This window comes from Coregonus lavaretus (genome assembly GCF_964263955.1).
Source record: "Coregonus lavaretus genome assembly, contig: HAP1_SCAFFOLD_840, whole genome shotgun sequence".
Classification (NCBI taxonomy): Eukaryota; Metazoa; Chordata; class Actinopteri; order Salmoniformes; family Salmonidae; genus Coregonus; species Coregonus lavaretus.
In genome coordinates, this window is record NW_028157439.1 from 175,348 (window position 1) to 193,331 (window position 17,984).

The 17,984-nt window shown below is 43.0% G+C and overlaps 1 protein-coding gene across 2 annotated transcripts; it reads left to right on the plus strand.

Moving 5' to 3' along the window:
- Positions 1 to 1,990: 1,990 nt before the first annotated feature.
- On the plus strand, positions 1,991 to 17,526 carry LOC311125428 (thioredoxin domain-containing protein 5-like). Of its 2 annotated transcripts, none has more exons than XM_084199471.1 (10): positions 1,991 to 2,237; positions 3,708 to 3,860; positions 4,269 to 4,374; positions 9,242 to 9,341; positions 10,585 to 10,700; positions 11,042 to 11,128; positions 11,275 to 11,424; positions 12,098 to 12,180; positions 12,355 to 12,484; positions 15,538 to 17,526. In XM_084199471.1, exons 1-10 carry the CDS (start codon positions 2,050 to 2,052, stop codon positions 15,658 to 15,660), a joined length of 1,236 nt encoding a protein of 411 aa, XP_084055597.1. In that variant the 5' UTR covers positions 1,991 to 2,049; the 3' UTR covers positions 15,661 to 17,526. The 2 variants fall into 2 exon arrangements, with proteins under 2 accessions (XP_084055597.1, XP_084055598.1); XM_084199472.1 differs by having other exon boundaries at positions 9,245 to 9,341.
- The last annotated feature ends 458 nt before the right edge of the window (positions 17,527 to 17,984 follow it).

Consider the following 17,984-nt stretch of genomic DNA (forward strand, 5'->3'; position numbering starts at 1 on the left):
TGCTTCCCACGACAGTATCGATAAATATAGCATGGCATAGACAGTATAACACAGTAGCCTCAGCAACAATACTGTGAAATACATCAGCCGATCTGGACTGATGCTTGAAATAGCAAGCATGGCAACGATGCACCAGACTCTTCTTAATCATTCAACATGACAAATATGTCCCTATGCTCAAATACACAATTGAAAAGACTTTCATTGAAATAAGTTCATGCATGTATACCTAGGCCTATCCAGAACATTACAATTTTGCATAGATACATGACATATGTAGGTGGTTAGCCCATTAAAATACTGTAAATGTTATTAAACCGAAAGAGGGGGGAACTGTAAGACCCATTGGGCCCTCATCAGCTAGTAGGTGGTGGTTGGCTGAGGTAGACACAGACAGACAGGCTTAAATGAATGAAGAAAATGTAACCAACAGAGAAAAGTTTACCAAACAGAAGTCATCTAGCGGTAGCTATAAAAAATAATATATTTTACACTTGTATGTCTACCTTCATATGCAGTACCAGTCAAAAGTTTGGACACACCTACTCATTCAAGGGTTTTTCTTTATTTTGACTATTTTCTACATTGTAGAATAATAGTGAAGACATCAAAACTATGAAATAACACATTTGGAATCATGTAGTATCCCAGAAAAGTGTTAAACAAATCAAAATATATTTTATATTTGAGATTCTTCAAATAGCCACCAGTGGGTGAGCCTGGTTCCAAAGTAATTGGGGAACCAGGCCCAGCCAATCAGAATTGTTTGTTTTTTTTCCCACAAAGAGGTTTTATTACAGACAGAAATACTCCTCAGGACCCGGCCCTCACGCTCTCTGATGATCCCGCAGGTGAAGAAGCCGGATGTGGAGGTCCTGGGCTGGCGTGGTTACACGTTGTCTGCGGTTGTGAGGCCGGTTGGACATACTGCCAAATTCTCTAAAATAACGGCTTATGGTAGAGAAATTAACATTCAGTTCTCTGGAAACAGCTCTGGTGGACATTCCTGCAGTCAGCATGCCAATCGCACACTCCCTAAAAACTTGAGACATCTGTGGCATTGTGTTGTGTGACAAAACTGCACATTTTAGAGTGGCCTTTTATTGTCCCCAACACAAGGTGCACTTGTGTAATGATCATGCTGTTTAATCAGCTTCTTGATATGCCACACCTGCCAGGTGGATGAATTGTCTTAACAAATGATAAAATGCTCACTAACAGGGTTTTTTTGTGCACTAATTTTGAGAGAAAAAAGCTTTTTGTGCGACCCCAGGAAGAGTAGCTCCTGCTTTCACAACAGCTAATGGGCAATGGTGTAAAGTACTTAAGTAAAAATACTTGAAAGTACCACTTAAGTAGTTTTTTTGGTTATCTTTACTTTAGTATGTATATTTATTACTACTTTTACTTTACTATATTCCTAAAAAAAATGATGTACTTTTTACTCAATCAATTTTCCCTGACACCCAAAAGTACTCATTACATTTTGAATGCTTAGCAGGACAAGAAAATTGTCTAATTCACACACGTGTGAAGAGAACATCCCTGGTCATCCCCACTGCCTCTGATCTGGCGGACTCACTAAACACATGCTTCGTTTGTAAATGATGTCTGAGTGTTGGAGCGTGCTCCTGGTTATCCGTAAATTGTTTTGGGTTTGCTTAATATAAGGAATTTGAAATGATTTATACTTTTACTTTTACTTTTGATACTTAAGTATATTTTAGCAATTACATTTACTTTTGCTACTTAAGTATATTTAAAACGTTAATATTTTTGTTTAGTGTATATCGGGTGTTGATGCCTACCCTAGCTGTGAAAGCATCTGAATTGAAACTTGTTGGAGCTTGTTAGAGGTGTTTGAAGTGCAGCAGTTGCGCGACGCCACAGATCTCTAGGTAATGTGGATAGCATCTCCACCTGTTAAACTGCAGCAGCCATTGTTCAGAGCATCTCGTCGTGCATGGGCCCTATCCAGATTCCACATTCTTCAAAGGTCAGCGCTAGGGGTATTCACAGACAGGCTAGTGGCTCAGCGAAGACGCGATCATGGCCTCCACAGCACTGAATTGCACACATTTTATGTTGTGTTTTATTTATTGTTCGTTACTTGTTGGTAATATATTTTGCGATGCTGATTCTGAAGAAGATGAACATGCCAAGCATACGTATACGGTGGATATGTTCAACAATGCTGTCCCCACCGCTCCCCACTTTGTCATGTTCTTCGCCCCTTGGTAAGCAAAAGTTTTCAAGTTTTAACCTGAATGAATGGATAAACTCGCTAGGTAGAGTGCAGTTTGTAAAGTTATTGACAATATTTAGATGGCTACCATATTTCTTTACCAACTTATAAGATTTTCAAGTTGTCATGGACTACAGTAGCAGCTAACTTGCAGCTAGCTAGTTCTGCTTTTATTGCCGGCTAGCTGTCTAAAAAGCTAGCTAATAAGCTAACTAGTCAGCCAAGTTGTATTATTTTTTGCTACAAATGATAACTAGGACTTGTATATAAAATGTTATCCATCATTGCATTGATGCGAAGTCATTGTAATCTAGCTAGCTAACTAACACACTGGCTAAAGATTGGCTAACAAATCACATGAGACCAGAACTACGCTAACGTTAGTTAACATGCTTTGGTTGCTAATCATTAGAGCCTGGGAAACTTATGGAAACTTGTGAACTTTTTGAAGTCACGATTCAACTTGGACTGTCCCGTACTTTAACGTTAGTTGACATAGTCGCTAACTACATGCACAGTGCAGTGTTTCCCCCCGTGTTCATTTTTCTGCACAGTTGTTTGTACTGTATAACAGCTAGCCTAGCTAGCTAACAGTACAGTAGAGTGAAGGAATGGACCATTTTATGATGAGACCGCTTACGTGGCAAGCACTGATTGACGTAACTTCGTAGACATGCATGCCCTAAAGCTGCCTAAAAATGTCCTACGTTTTTTTTCAACACAAGGAACAATATACTTGCTGTAGTAAGGCCTAATATGTTGGTGTCTTTTCTGAAATTTAAGCGTATGGACAACAGTGCAGTTCTTCATCACTTCACAGGAGTATCTTTACTGTATACCTCCCTGCACACAGTTACAAGCTGACCCCCACACTGCACAAACTGATCAAATAAACATAAAAAGCTATTTTGATAACTTAAGTCAGACAACATGACAAGGCGGCACATGTATGCCACTTGCCATAGAAACATGAAGACAGTTGGAATTCAATAGGAGTGTTGAGTTGTATCAGGTGTCTCCCTTTTCCACTGAGACTGGGCTCTCTCTATTTAATGCCTAGGCTAATCAGTGTTTCCACCAATTTTTTAGTGTTTGCGTCTTGGCAGATATATCCCGAGTGGCGCAGCGGTCTAAGGCACTGCATCTCAGTGCTAGAGGTGTCACTCCAGACCCCGGTTCGATTCCAGGTTGTATCACAACCGGCCGTGATTGGGAGTCCCACAGGGCGGCGCACAATTGGCCCAGCGTCGTCCGGGTTTGGCCGGTGAAGGCCGTCATTGTAAATAAGAATTTGTTCTTAACTGACTTGCCTGGTTAAATAAAGGTTAAATAAAATGTTAAAATCTCAGCGGTGGCAACAATGATATAGGGGGGGGAACAGCTAATTCCAGGCAGAACTGTGAGGCCTGTACCACCTCAGGGGAAATACTTTGAAAGAACCTGTGCTGCGTTTTGTTTCCAGGTGTGGTCACTGTCAGAGGCTACAGGGGACATGGAACGAGATGGGGGACAAATACAACAGCATGGAGACTCCACCCGCCTACGTAGTAAAGGTTGACTGCACTCAGGATGTTAAGTTCTGCTCCAATGTCCACGGCATCAGGGGCTACCCCACGTAGGTATAGGGTTGTATTAATTAGTGCACACCATAGCAAAACATTTAAAAAATGTTTTGCAACAGAACCGTTTCTTACTGGATTTCTTATTGGAGAAGTTCATGTACTACCTCGCCATTTCAAGGTGTATCTTCATTTTGCCACTAGGATAAACCATGTAGCTAGACTGATTACTTATTGACTGATAGCAGTGTGATACATTGACATGCATTTAGTTTAATTTTTAACCACCTTGTTTTGCAGTGTATGCTGTTACATTTTATTAGCCAAGGACTAACGTTGAGTTGCATGTAATGACGAAGGAATTGATCAGTTAAGTGTATTGTGAGTGTGTCGGTCATCTTACAGAGCAGTAGGGCCTAGTCATTGAGGCGAATGATCTCGTTGACCCCCTGTGTTGTCTGTAGGCTGAAGCTGTTCAAACCTGAGCAGGAGGCGATGAAGTACCAAGGCCCCAGGGACCTGCAGTCTCTGGAGACCTGGATGCTCAACACTCTGCAGGAGGAGCCTGTGGTAAGTGGGTGGGGGCGTTACCTTAGTGCAGCGACGATGGCGGCGGTACATGCATCTCATCTGAAATGGCTTCTCCTCCTAATTTCCTTTAATCTGCGCTGATTTGAAAGCCTTGGATAGGTGAATGCAAATTAACAGTGGACAACCTTGTTATTGCTTCCACCTGATCCTGTTCTCAGTGCATGAGGATGATGACGAGAGGGAATTCCTTTAAACCAGGGATCATCAACTAGATTCAGCCGCGCTAAAAAAATCAAAATCCGTTAGCGGATGGTCAGGGGGCTGGAACATAATTACAAATAATTTGTAGACTGCAAATTGACCGCAAGAAGCCCAAACAGATATTTTAATTGAGTACAGGCTTAAGTGAATGGACATATACAAAGACAGAATGCAATATGGAATTTTTATTTAGATATATTGGGGTAGGCCTCGTCTCTGAAGAAATGCTCCTCAGAGCCAGATGTTGATGGCAGATACCCTTAGAGGGACAGCTGGCATCAAAACCCCCCGCTGGAACAGCCCCAGACCATTATTCCTCCTCCACCAAAATGTACAGTTGGCGCTATGCATTGGGGCAGGTAGCGTTCTCCTGGCACCCGCCAAACCCAGATTCGTCGGACTGCCAGATAGTGAAGCGTGATTCATCACTCCAGAGAATGCGTTTCCAATGCTCCAGAGTCCAATGGCGGCGAGCTTTACACCACTCCAGCCGACGCTTGGCATTGCGCATGGTGATCTTACGCTTGTGTGCAGCTGCTCTGCCATGGAAACCCATTTCACGAAGTTCCCGACGAACAGTTCTTGTGCTGACGTTGCTTCTAGAGGCAGTTTGGAACTCGGTAGTAAGTATTGCAACTGAGGACAGACGATTTTTACGCACAATGCGCATTAGCACTCGGCGGTCCCATTCTGAGAGCTTGAGTGGCCTACCACTTCGCGGCTGAGCCGTTGTTGCTCCTAGACGTTTCCACTTCACAATAACAGCACTTACAGTTGACCGGGACAGCTAAAGCAGGTCAGAAGTTTGACGAACTGACTTGTTGGAAAGGTGGCATCCTATGACGGTGCCATGTTGAAAGTCACTGAGCTCTTCAGTAAGGCCATTTTACTGCCACTGTTTGTCTATGGAGATTGCATGGCTGTGTGCTCGATCCACTAATTTGAAGGGGTGTCCACGTACTTTTCTATATGTAGTGTAATTGCGCTAGTGAGCCCATAGGTTAATCAGGAAGCATGTTGACATTGCCTTAGTGTGCCGTGCTCAAAGGCTGGAGTTAATCATTGTATGATGATCCCCGCGCTTGGTAATTGTGAAGGATTAGGACACGTAACACTATACTGACGAGGTAACATTGTAGCCAACACCATATACAGTGGGGGAAAAAAGTGTTTAGTCAGCCACCAATTGTGCAAGTTCTCCTACTTAAAAAGATGAGAGGCCTGTAATTTTCATCATATGTACACGTCAACTATGACAGACAAATTGAGGAAAAAAAATCCAGAAAATCACATTGTAGGATTTTTAATGAATTTATTTGCAAATTATGGTGGAAAATAAGTATTTGGTCACCTACAAACAAGCAAGATTTCTGGCTCTCACAGACCTGTAACTTCTTCTTTAAGAGGCTCCTCTGTCCTCCACTCGTTACCTGTATTAATGGCACCTGTTTGAATGTTTTATCAGTATAAAAGACACCTGTCCACAACCTCAAACAGTCACACTCCAAACTCCACTATGGCCAAGACCAAAGAGCTGTCAAAGGACACCAGAAACAAAATTGTAGACCTGCACCAGGCTGGGAAGACTGAATCTGCAATAGGTAAGCAGCTTGGTTTGAAGAAATCAACTGTGGGAGCAATTATTAGGAAATGGAAGACATACAAGACCACTGATAATCTCCCTCGATCTGGGGCTCCACGCAAGATCTCACCCCGTGGGGTCAAAATGATCACAAGAACGGTGAGCAAAAATCCCAGAACCACACGGGGAGACCTAGTGAATGACCTGCAGAGAGCTGGGACCAAAGTAACAAAGCCTACCATCAGTAACACACTACGCCGCCAGGGAGTCAAATCCTGCAGTGCCAGACGTGTCCCCCTGCTTAAGCCAGTACATGTCCAGGCCCGTCTGAAGTTTGCTAGAGTGCATTTGGATGATCCAGAAGAGGATTGGGAGAATGTCATATGGTCAGATGAAACCAAAATAGAACTTTTTGGTAAAAACTCAACTCGTCGTGTTTGGATGACAAAGAATGCTGAGTTGCATCCAAAGAACACCATACCTACTGTGAAGCATGGGGGTGGAAACATCATGCTTTGGGGCTGTTTTTCTGCAAAGGGACCAGGACGACTGATCCGTGTAAAGGAAAGAATGAATGGGGCCATGTATCGTGAGATTCTGAGTGAAAACCTTCTTCCATCAGCAAGGGCATTGAAGATGAAACGTCGCTGGGTCTTTCAGCATGACAATGATCCCAAACACACCGCCCGGGCAACGAAGGAGTGGCTTCGTAAGAAGCATTTCAAGGTCCAGATCTCAACCACATAGAAAATCTTTGGAGGGAGTTGAAAGTCTGTGTTGCCCAGCGACAGCCCCAAAACATCACTGCTCTAGAGGAGATCTGCATGGAGGAATGGGCCAAATACCAGCAACAGTGTGTGAAAACCTTGTGAAGACTTACAGAAAACGTTTGACCTGTGTCATTGCCAACAAAGGGTATATAACAAAGTATTGAGAAACTTTTGTCATTGACTAAATACTTATTTTCCACCATAATTTGCAAATAAATTCATTAAAAATCCTACAATGTGATTTTGGGGAATTTATTTTCTCATTTTGTCTGTCATAGTTGACGTGTACCTATGATGAAAATTACAGGCCTCTCTCATCTTTTTAAGTGGGAGAACTTGCACAATTGGTAGCAGACTAAATACTTTTTTTCCCCACTGTATGTACCTGCTATGCCCATGAGCTAGGAAGCTATGTGAATATATTATGCTTACTGAAATAAAATACAAGTGACCCCCATTCAGATCAGCGTTACTGATTTGAACTTTTGTAACTACATAATATTTGTCTAAAAAATTATCATTTCAAACCTTGCCTCCATTTGTATATGATCACATATCTCTCTATTATGCGTGGAAATACACTACCGGTCAAAAGTTTTTGAACACTTACTCATTCAAGGGTTTTTCTTTATTTTTACTATTTTCTACATTGTAGAATAATAGTGAAGACATCAAAACTATGAAATAACACGTATGGAATCATGTAGTAACCAAAAAAGTGTTAAACAAATCAAAATAGATTTTATATTTGAGATTCTTCAAATATCCACCCTTTGCCTTGATGACAGCTGTGCACACTCTTGGAGTTCTCTCAACCAGCTTCATGAGGTAGTCACCTGGAATGCATTTCAATGAACAGGTGTGCCTTCTTAAAAGTTAATTTGTGGAATTTCTTTCCTTCTTAATGCATTTGAGCCAATCAGTTGTGTTGTGACAAGGTAGGGGGGTATACAGAAGATAGCCCTATTTGGTAAAAGACCAAGTCCATATTATGTCAAGAACAGCTCAATACTATAAGACATGAAGGTCCGTCAATACGTAACATTTCAATAACTTTTAAAGTTTCTTGAAGTGCAGTCGCAAAAACCATCAAGCGCTATGATGAAACTGGCTCTCATGAGGACCGCCACAGGAATGGAAGACCCAGAGTTACCTCTGCTGCAGAGGATAAGTTCATTAGATTTACCAGCCTCAGAAATTACAGCCCAAATAAATTCTTCACAGAGTTCAAGTAACAGACCCATCTCAATATCATCTGTTCAGAGGAGACTGTCTGAATCAGGCCTTCATGGTCGAATTGCTGCAAAGAAACCACTACTAAAGGACACCAATAAGAAGAAGAGACTTGCTTGGGCCAATACACATGAGCAATGGACATTAGAATGGTGGAAATGTGTCCTTTGGTATGGAGTCCAAATTGGAGATTTTTGGTTCCAACCGCCGTGTCTTCGTATGATCTCCGCATGTGTATTTCCCACCGTAAAGTAGGGAGGAGGAGGTGTTATGGTGTGGGGGTGCTTTGCTGGTGACACTGTCTGTGATTTATTTAGAATTCAAGGCACACTTAACCAGCATGGCTACCACAGCATTCTGCAGTGATACGCCATCCTATCTGGTTTGCGCTTAGTGGGATTATCATTTGTTTTTCAACAGGACAATGACCCAACACACCTCCAGGCTGTGTAAGGGCTATTTTACCAAGAAGGAGATTGATGGAGTACTGCATCAGATGGCCTGGCCTCCACGATCCCCCGAACTCAACCCAATTGAGATGGTTTGGGATGAGTTGGACTGCAGAGTGAAGGAAAAGCAGCCAACAAGTGCTCAGCATATGTGGGAACTCCTTCAAGATTGTTGGAAAAGCATTCCAGGTGAAGCTGGTTGAGAGAATGCCAAGAGTGTGCAAAGGTTGGCTATTTGAAGAATCTCAAATATAAAATATATTTTGATTTGTTGAACACTTTTTTGGTTACTACATGATTCCATGTTTTATTTCATAGTTTTGATGTCTTCACTATTATTCTACGATGTAGAAAATAGTAAAAATAAAGAGAAATCCTTGAATGAGTAGGTGTTTCATAACTTTTGAACTGATTTCCAAAATTAAAATCGCATGGAGCTGCTTTGCTGGTGTTTTCAGTCATTTATGTCCAACAATAAATCATTGAAATCTTGGGGGCCAAATAAAATCCCCCGGTTTTAAACCTTTGAGACCATCTGAATAAAACCTTGAGACTAATGTTATGTCATGGCAATCTATATTTGATGTGTGTCATGATGTTCTGTGGGTTAGCAGGAGCCAGAGACTGAACTGGAGCCTCCCAAAGCCCCAGAGCCCAAGCAGGGCCTGTTTGACCTCACTGCTGGCAACTTCAAGGCCCACATCGCTAAAGGTAATGTGGGGGACTGGGATCTGTCAGTACAATATACATATGCCAACAGTCTCTTTTATAGCCTGGTCCCAGATCTGTTTTTGCTGTCTCGCACCATAGGAGTTGGCAAGACAGCGCAAACTGACCTGGGACCAGGCTTGTCTATTTATACCCAAATACAACGTGTGAGAGTTCCTTAACACAACTTTTTTTGTAAGCTACATATGTCAATTTTCTACAGCGATTAACTTAATTTAGATGCTGTCATTTCCTTGAAACCATGACGCAATCCACTCTACATTTATCTCATGCAAACCGCATGTTTCCGGTCACTGGACAAGCACAACAAAAATACATGGTGGTCATGATAAATGTCCCGCTGAAATTGCAGCTCTTCAGCCCGGTTTTGAGTTGAATGTTTTGGTTGAGAAGTAAAAATAAATATATTCCTGTTTGGAGAAAAAATACAGGATATGACAGGGTCATTTTTAAGAGGAATGTTTGTGTCCAACCTTTTTAAATGGTGGCAAGATTGGCTGTGACAAAATTGCGTAACAGGTAGCATTTAACCTCTGAGCTCAGTGTATTTTAGTCTCTGGGCCAGTAATGCAGAGGCCATTTTATAGTTGATGTTATTTCATCAACTAAATACCCATCCTTAAGCTAAAACGCTCTGATTTCTGTGCTTTCAGATTGTAGCTACCCTTACTGCACATACATTTTTTATTTTTTGGGGGGTGGGGTACTTTTTACCCCTTTTTCTCCCCAATTTCGTAATATCCAATTGGTAGTTACCGTCTTGTCCCATCGCTGCAACTCCTGTACGGACTCGGGAGAGGCGAAGGTCGAGAGCCATGCGTCCTCCGAAACACGACCCTGCCACGCTGAACTGCTTCTTGACACACTGCTCGCTTAACCCGGAAGCCAGCCACACCAATGTGTCGGAGGAAACACCGTACAACTGGCGACCGAAGTCAGCGTGCATGTGCCCGGCATGAGTCGCTAGAGCGCGATGGGACAAGGACATCCCGGCCAGCAAAACCCTCCCCTAACCCGGACGACGCTGCGCCAATTGTGAGCCGCCTCATGGGTCTCCCGGTCGCGGCCGGCTGCGACACAGCCTGGGATCCAACCCGGATCTGTAGTGGCGCCTCAAGCACTGCGATGCAGTGCCTTAGACCACTGCACCACTCGGGAGGCTTACTGTACATTTTTATATATGATGTTTTCCAGTATTAATGTATTTTTCCTCTCTTCTCCGCAGGGTCCCACTTTGTCAAGTTCTTTGCCCCCTGGTGCGGTCACTGCAAGGCCATGGCCCCGACCTGGGAGCAGCTGGCCACCAGCTTCGAGCACTCGGACAACATCAAGATCGGCAAGGTGGGTGACAAGTCACCAGCAGGGGACTGGAGCGCCATGTTTGTCAGCTATGTACACGTGCACAAGTCCAGGATACGGAACTTATGACAACTCATTTTTGTTTGTACAGTAAAATGATATGACCCACTCAACAAATGTTATTTATGGCTGTGGTTTGATGTTTGTATTGGACTGACAGCCCAGTGGTAGTAGAAGTTACTGCATGTTAATATTTCCACATGAAAGCACAACTGGCTATCTTTACCAGCTACACGCGTTTTAAATGTGAATTATGACAAACTAGGTATGAGCTGGATATGCTGAATGAATTCTGATTAAACTGGTGTGTTGTGATTGGCCAGGTGGACTGTACCCAGCACTACGAGGTGTGCTCTGAGAACTCTGTGCGTGGCTACCCTACTCTGCTTTTCTTCAAGGACGGAGAGAAGGTACCTAGTTTGGTTGGCTAACTCACTGAAGAAGACCTTGTGTCATTGTGTTCTGTAACCCATTTATGTTTTGTAAGGAGCTATGACTTCACCATTTTAAGGAGTCAGTTTGTTAACCCTTTCCGGTGGTGGTGTTGTCTGTCCAGGCGGACCAGTACAAAGGCAAGCGGGACCTGGACTCTCTGAAGGACTTTGTGGACAACCAGGTCAAGGCTGCTGCTGCTGCTAAGGAGGATGATGAACACCCACATGCCAACGAGATCCCAGTACCCAGCGACGAGCCTGCTAAAGAGGAGGTACTGCAGTGTGTGTGGCTTTCTCTCCGGTATAATAGGCCTTCCAGATTTAAAATACTCCACATGCTATGTTGTGGGTAAATGCCTACGTCGAGATCTAATTTTGGTGCCGGGCACCCTGTTGCGTGTGTGGGCAGCACGTTTTTACAGCATACCTCTCCAGATACTTAATAAGTGAAATAAGATCTCAGGCAGATGTTTTAGCAGTGAGATTACCATCTAGCCAGCCCAGGCCAAGCTGTTTGACTCGACTCCAGTCATAGGCCTCAGCTACACAACGGTTAACTGGAAGTAGCAAATATGGGCAGGGTAGTTATTTTTGTGCTTGCAACGCAAGGATAGTGGGTTCGATTCCCGGGACCACCCATACTTAAAATTTGTGCACACATGTCTGTAAGTCGCTTTGGATAAAAGTGTTTGTTAAATTACATTTATTATTATTATATTAGAATGTTCAGTGTGAAGTGACATCACTAGTCTTAACAAAGACATGGCACGTGTGGTTTAACGAGAGATCCGATGCTACTTCCAATAAAACGTAGAACTCGATTAGACTCGGATGTCCGGTTTATGAACTTAGGCTACTTCTTTGAATTACTGGTCTTGTGGACGTGTAAACCAATACAGGACCGTGAATGATACAATCTGAAGTGATCTATTTTTTTCCTTGCAGTCTGGCGTGATTACACTCACAGAGGCCAACTTTGATGAGACAGTGGCCAAGGGACTGGTATTCATCAAGTTCTACGCTCCATGGTAAGAAATAGCTCTTTACGAGCTATTAAATCCAAATGTATGTTCTATTTAACCTATCTCACCTTGAATGAAATGTACAATATTTAAGGCAATTTGTGTTGGTGATTGACTTAAATTGAGGGGCCACAACTAGAAGGCATAACCATAACTCGCGTAACCTTCCGTCCCCTCCAGGTGTGGCCACTGTAAGAATCTGGCCCCTGTCTGGGAGGACCTGTCTAAGAAGGAGTTCCCTGGCCTGACTGACGTGAAGATTGGCAAAGTGGACTGCACTGTGGAGAGGACGATCTGCAACAGGTTTTCAGTAGGTGTTCTATGTTGTACATTGACTGCCTGGAGCTGAGGGATGATTCAGAAAGAGCACTTCTGAAGTCTGCCATGCTCTTTCTGAAGTCTGCCATGCTCTTTCTGAAGTCTGCCATGCTCTTTCTGAAGTCTGCCATGCTCTTTCTGAAGTCTGCCATGCTCTTTCTGAAGTCTGCCATGCTCTTTCTGAAGTCTGCCATGCTCTTTCTGAAGTCTGCCATGCTCTTTCTGAAGTCTGCCATGCTCTTTCTGAAGTCTGCCATGCTCTTTCTGAAGTCTGCCATGCTCTTTCTGAAGTCTGCCATGCTCTTTCTGAAGTCTGCCATGCTCTTTCTGAAGTCTGCCATGCTCTTTCTGAAGTCTGCCATGCTCTTGGTTATAAATAGCAAGACCTTGAGACATGTTGTTTATAACACACACAAACAGCAGGTGTGACCCAGAGCCGCAGGAAGTATAAACGGTGGACTGTGGGTTAGCTGAGGTTGTGATCTCTGGTTCCACTAGCCATAAAACTATACAGCACATACCTCATGGCAGGATTGGATGACCAGTGATGCTGCGCTACCAGGACACCCTCATTGCCCTTTTAAGAAGGTCAATGTTATGACCATCACAACCTTTATCGCTAGGACAGTCCATGGTATAGCCATCACAACCTTTATCGCTAGGACAGTCCATGGTATAGCCATCACAACCTTTATCGCTAGGACAGTCCGTGGTATATCCATCAACCTTTATCGCTAGGACAGTCCGTGGTATAGCCATCACAACCTTTATCGCTAGGACAGTCCGTGGTATAGCCATCACAACCTTTATCGCTAGGACAGTCCGTGGTATAGCCATCACAACCTTTATCGCTAGGACAGTCCGTGGTATAGCCATCACAACCTTTATCGCTAGGACAGTCCGTGGTATAGCCATCACAACCTTTATCGCTAGGACAGTCCGTGGTATAGCCATCACAACCTTTATCGCTAGGACAGTCTGTGGTATAGCCATCACAACCTTTATCGCTAGGACAGTCCGTGGTATAGCCATCACAACCTTTATCGCTAGGACAGTCCGTGGTATAGCCATCACAACCTTTATCGCTAGGACAGTCTGTGGTATAGCCATCACAACCTTTATCGCTAGGACAGTCCGTGGTATAGCCATCACAACCTTTATCGCTAGGACAGTCCGTGGTATAGCCATCACAACCTTTATCGCTAGGACAGTCCGTGGTATAGCCATCACAACCTTTATCGCTAGGACAGTCCGTGGTATAGCCATCACAACCTTTATCGCTAGGACAGTCCGTGGTATATCCATCACAACCTTTATCGCTAGGACAGTCCGTGGTATATCCATCACAAACTTTATCGCTAGGACAGTCCGTGGTATAACCATCACAACCTTTATCACTAGGACAGTCCGTGGTATATCCATCACAAACTTTATCGCTAGGACAGTCCGTGGTATATCCATCACAAACTTTATCGCTAGGACAGTCCGTGGTATAACCATCACAACCTTTATCGCTAGGACAGTCCGTGGTATATCCATCACAAACTTTATCGCTAGGACAGTCCGTGGTATAACCATCACAACCTTTATCGCTAGGACAGTCCGTGGTATATCCATCACAACCTTTATCGCTAGGACAGTCCGTGGTATAACCATCACAACCTTTATCGCTAGGACAGTCCGTGGTATAACCATCACAACCTTTATCGCTAGGACAGTCCGTGGTATAACCATCACAACCTTTATCGCTAGGACGCTCCCTGGAATTTCCCCTGACTCAATGACATGGGGCAGTAGTCTCTGCAGCTGCAGCCTATCTGTCTCTGTAGAGGCTAACAGAGTGAATTAACTTGTGGTATAATTCACACTGCTAAACGATAGGGACGTAACTATTCACCAGTAAGCATCGGTCTCAGATTCAAATGTTTAAGATACAGGTCATCGGTCCGCGGACCCCAAACCGATCCAAATGTAGCGTGCATCGGTCAGTAAATCGATTCAAACGTTACGAATCGCAGGTTCACTAAAATGTTTTGCTCATATTACATTCTTTCTACATTCCGAAAATACCTAATATTTTGTGACGACTGATGCGTCCTCTCTTTCAGTGTCGAACTGTGTTGAGTCATTGATCTACAAGTCATTTTGCATGCCAAACAACCCCAAGCAATGTCAGGCTAGTCAAACTGCGCACTGTGCCCAGATTCGCAAGCTAACCAACGCAAAGAAGGCAGCCTGTTCCTGATTGTGCACATCCGCGCAGCACCTATAGCATTCAAATGCTAAAATGGCTTGCGTGATATTAGGCTTTATTAGTTGAGTGACAACCTACTGTAATCTGCTAGGTTATTGTTATCTATGCGCTGTATAAAAAATTGTGTTTTACCGGAATAAAAGTAAGCCACCGGAGACGACTCACCTGGCTTATAGCCTACCTGCTGAACAAGGCTTATTTTGATTGTTGAAGTTCACCGTCAGCAATCATTTTGGTAGTTTTGCTTTTAAACAAGCAGTGTATATTGTCGTTTTTAGATATGCAGGGTAAAGTTGATTCTGGGGGGGGGGGGGGTGTACTAGGTGCCTACATAGTAAATACACTATATATATGTATCTCTCATTTACAAAAACACACCGTCAGCTCAGAGGCTCAGCTAATGAGCTCCATCAGCAGCAGATGTTATTTTAGAATGGAAAATGAATGTTTATGCAACAAATGTTAGTGCATCGATTCGTTTCCAACTAAAACGTGTCGTTCCTGTATCAGATCCCATGTATTGAATCATCTTGAAAGGGAAAGATCTAGATGGTTCATGCATAGTTTACAGTAAGAGAAAAACATTGCCCACATTCCTTCGGTGTTGACGGATCTGAAGGAATGGGGAAGGTGGAAGTGGTATGGTCAAGGCATTGCAGAGCTAGGTGAAGTTGAGGCCATATTGCTAATACCTATCCATTCCATTCAGATCAGCAAACACTGAGGAGGTAGGGGTTAGCTAGTGGTTGTTACCTGGATGTCAGAAGCTTTGTCCCCTTTCCATTCTACAGGTGAGTGGGTACCCCACCCTGCTGATGTTCAGGGCGGGTGTGCAAGGTGAGGAGCATCATGGAGGGCGGGACTTGGAGAGCCTCCACGGCTTTGTGATGAAGCAGGCCCGAGACGAGCTTTAGCACTGTCCAATCAACGTCCATCGTTAGTTCTCTCCTCCCCCACACAGCACATCTGGCCAACCGGAGGAATCCTTTCTCCTGTAGAGGCTAGCTCTCTTCTTTCTCTCTCTCCGATCATTTTCCTTTCAGAAAGGATTCGCATCAACAGACTTTTTTTTACCCCCCCATCTGTAATGCCTTGTTTTACCCCCCCGTCTGTAATGCCTTGTTTACCCCCCCTCCCCCTGCTTAGTCCCACTGTTCCTCTGGAAATGAAATGATGTGATCGACAACCACTTTTTGCCAGCGGTACTTAATCAGTCAGACCTTGAAAATGCATACTGTTATAGTCATCCCAATACTTGACACAACTCAAGGACGGTTGTCTTAAATTGTGCCTGCCGGTTGTATCAAAAAACATTGGATTAACCTGACTGAGTTTGTCGGACATTTTAAAACCGTTAATTCTGTGATTTTAAGGAAATCATGTTGATAAACAATCATGAGCAATTAATGTAATGTTACTGCAGCTAAAGGGTCAAAGCCGCATGACGTTGAGCGTTAAGTTGACGGTACTTCTCATCCATGCCAGTGACGGCCTAACTAACTTAACTCTCAGGGACACCCAGTTCTCGGCCTACTCCATACTGCTATCTCTTATCGGCTAACTTCGTATTCCCCTTATGTGTCTGTAGAGTCCCCCCAACTGCTTGTTGGCTATGTCGGAAGGCTGCAGGAAACTACTTTCCAATGTTTCATGTCAAACTGCCCTTCGTGTGTTCTTCTGACATTGTAAATGTGCTAGAAAATGTCAATGTAGACATGTTCTTTTATTTTCCATTTTAGTGCTGTCAGAGGCTTCGGTTCCAGTCCCACAACGGCACAATATCAGGTGCCTGGTTGGTGTTCTCACAGTTTCTATGAACAATGATTGTCAGTTTGCACGATCAAGACATGCCTTATGAATGGAATCTGGCAGTTTGGGTCATTACAGGAAAACTGCATTTTCATGTATTTGACATTAGTTAATGTTTGACACAGTCCCTCACATGGTTTGCAAGGGATTGTGTCAAATGTACAAAAAAATATTTAAAAATGGTTTTCTACGGCTAGTTCATTAGAATGGAATATTCAGAATGTCGCAGATAGAAGTGTGTTGTATAGAAGAAACACGTCCTTATCTTGTGTCTGCTGCAAATGCAATAGATTTCACAAAGCTGATGAATATTCTGTTCTATTGACTTAAGCCCTCTATCAGGCCCCAGTGTAAACCATTCTCCCATGTATCACTCATCCACCCAGTGAAGCACAAGAATGTAACAACATTAGTGCTATGGTCACTTTTACTGTTGGTTTATTAACCTTTGGAAAATCTGGAATGTTTGGTTTACCTCCGTATGCTTGAAGAGCAAAACAGAATAGCAAAAATTTTCCACCCACATAATGATCAATTTATATTTTACTTGTTTAGTCAGTATGTTATGATGACAACGTTGATTTTCCTTCTTTCCAGATGTAGTATATCAACCCATTTTGTAAGTGGTTCGCTAAGTCTTTGAATATACGTGTGTGCGCTATTCTGGGGCAGTTGGGGTGAATCAAAAGGGGTCTGAGAATGTGTGTGTGTGCGACTGGAGTTGCTGTGTGAGGCAGTTTTTACATTCAATGCTCAATTAAGGGAAACAAATGCATTCAGAGGCTAACCACTTATTGTCAGTACAATCTTTATGGATAGCACATGGTCTAGGCAGACTCCAGTGAAGGAAAGCAGTATTTTTTTTCTCGTGAGTGGGTTGTACACAGCCCATGAATTTTTGTAAAAAAAACAAACAACAAAGGCAAGTTGTAACATGAGATTTCGTAATAAAATTTCTTTTTCCAAAAATAGTTTGTATTTTTCATTTGTTCACATTTCTTTCTCTGTAATATGGCTTGTGATTTTAAGAGGTGCAATAAATAAGCTGAAAATGTACAAGTATTTACACACAAAAGTAAGTCTAAACATGATCACAAATGTAAACAGCAGCTTACCAGAGGTATATTTTGTGATTTGTTTTTGTTTGTTTTGTTGTTGGCACAATGGTATCAAATTTTCAGCTATGGTCAAATGCTCTGTTTTAAAGTCCATATGTCAATTTCTTGGCATGTTTTGAAAAAGGTTTGTACTCTTGAACAAAGTTCAGTAACATGCAGTTGATCTGTAAAATGCATTGACAGTTCCTATTTCTTTCAAGTGAACAAAACATCAATGACAAATGGTCATAAACCACACCGAAGCTAATTTCAGAAATCTGGTCCTAAACATTTGATCAGCTGGTTTTGACCAACAAATAGTTTTTTACACT

Bases quoted from the DNA above. Each gene is read 5' to 3' on its own strand.
- LOC311125428 (XM_084199471.1), top strand. From the start codon at position 2,050: ATGGCCTCCACAGCACTGAATTGCACACATTTTATGTTGTGTTTTATT. The intron at 9,342-10,584 runs GTAATGTGGGGG...TCTTCTCCGCAG, and splicing joins CAAGGCCCACATCGCTAAAG to GGTCCCACTTTGTCAAGTTC. The intron at 12,181-12,354 runs GTAAGAAATAGC...CGTCCCCTCCAG, and splicing joins ATCAAGTTCTACGCTCCATG to GTGTGGCCACTGTAAGAATC.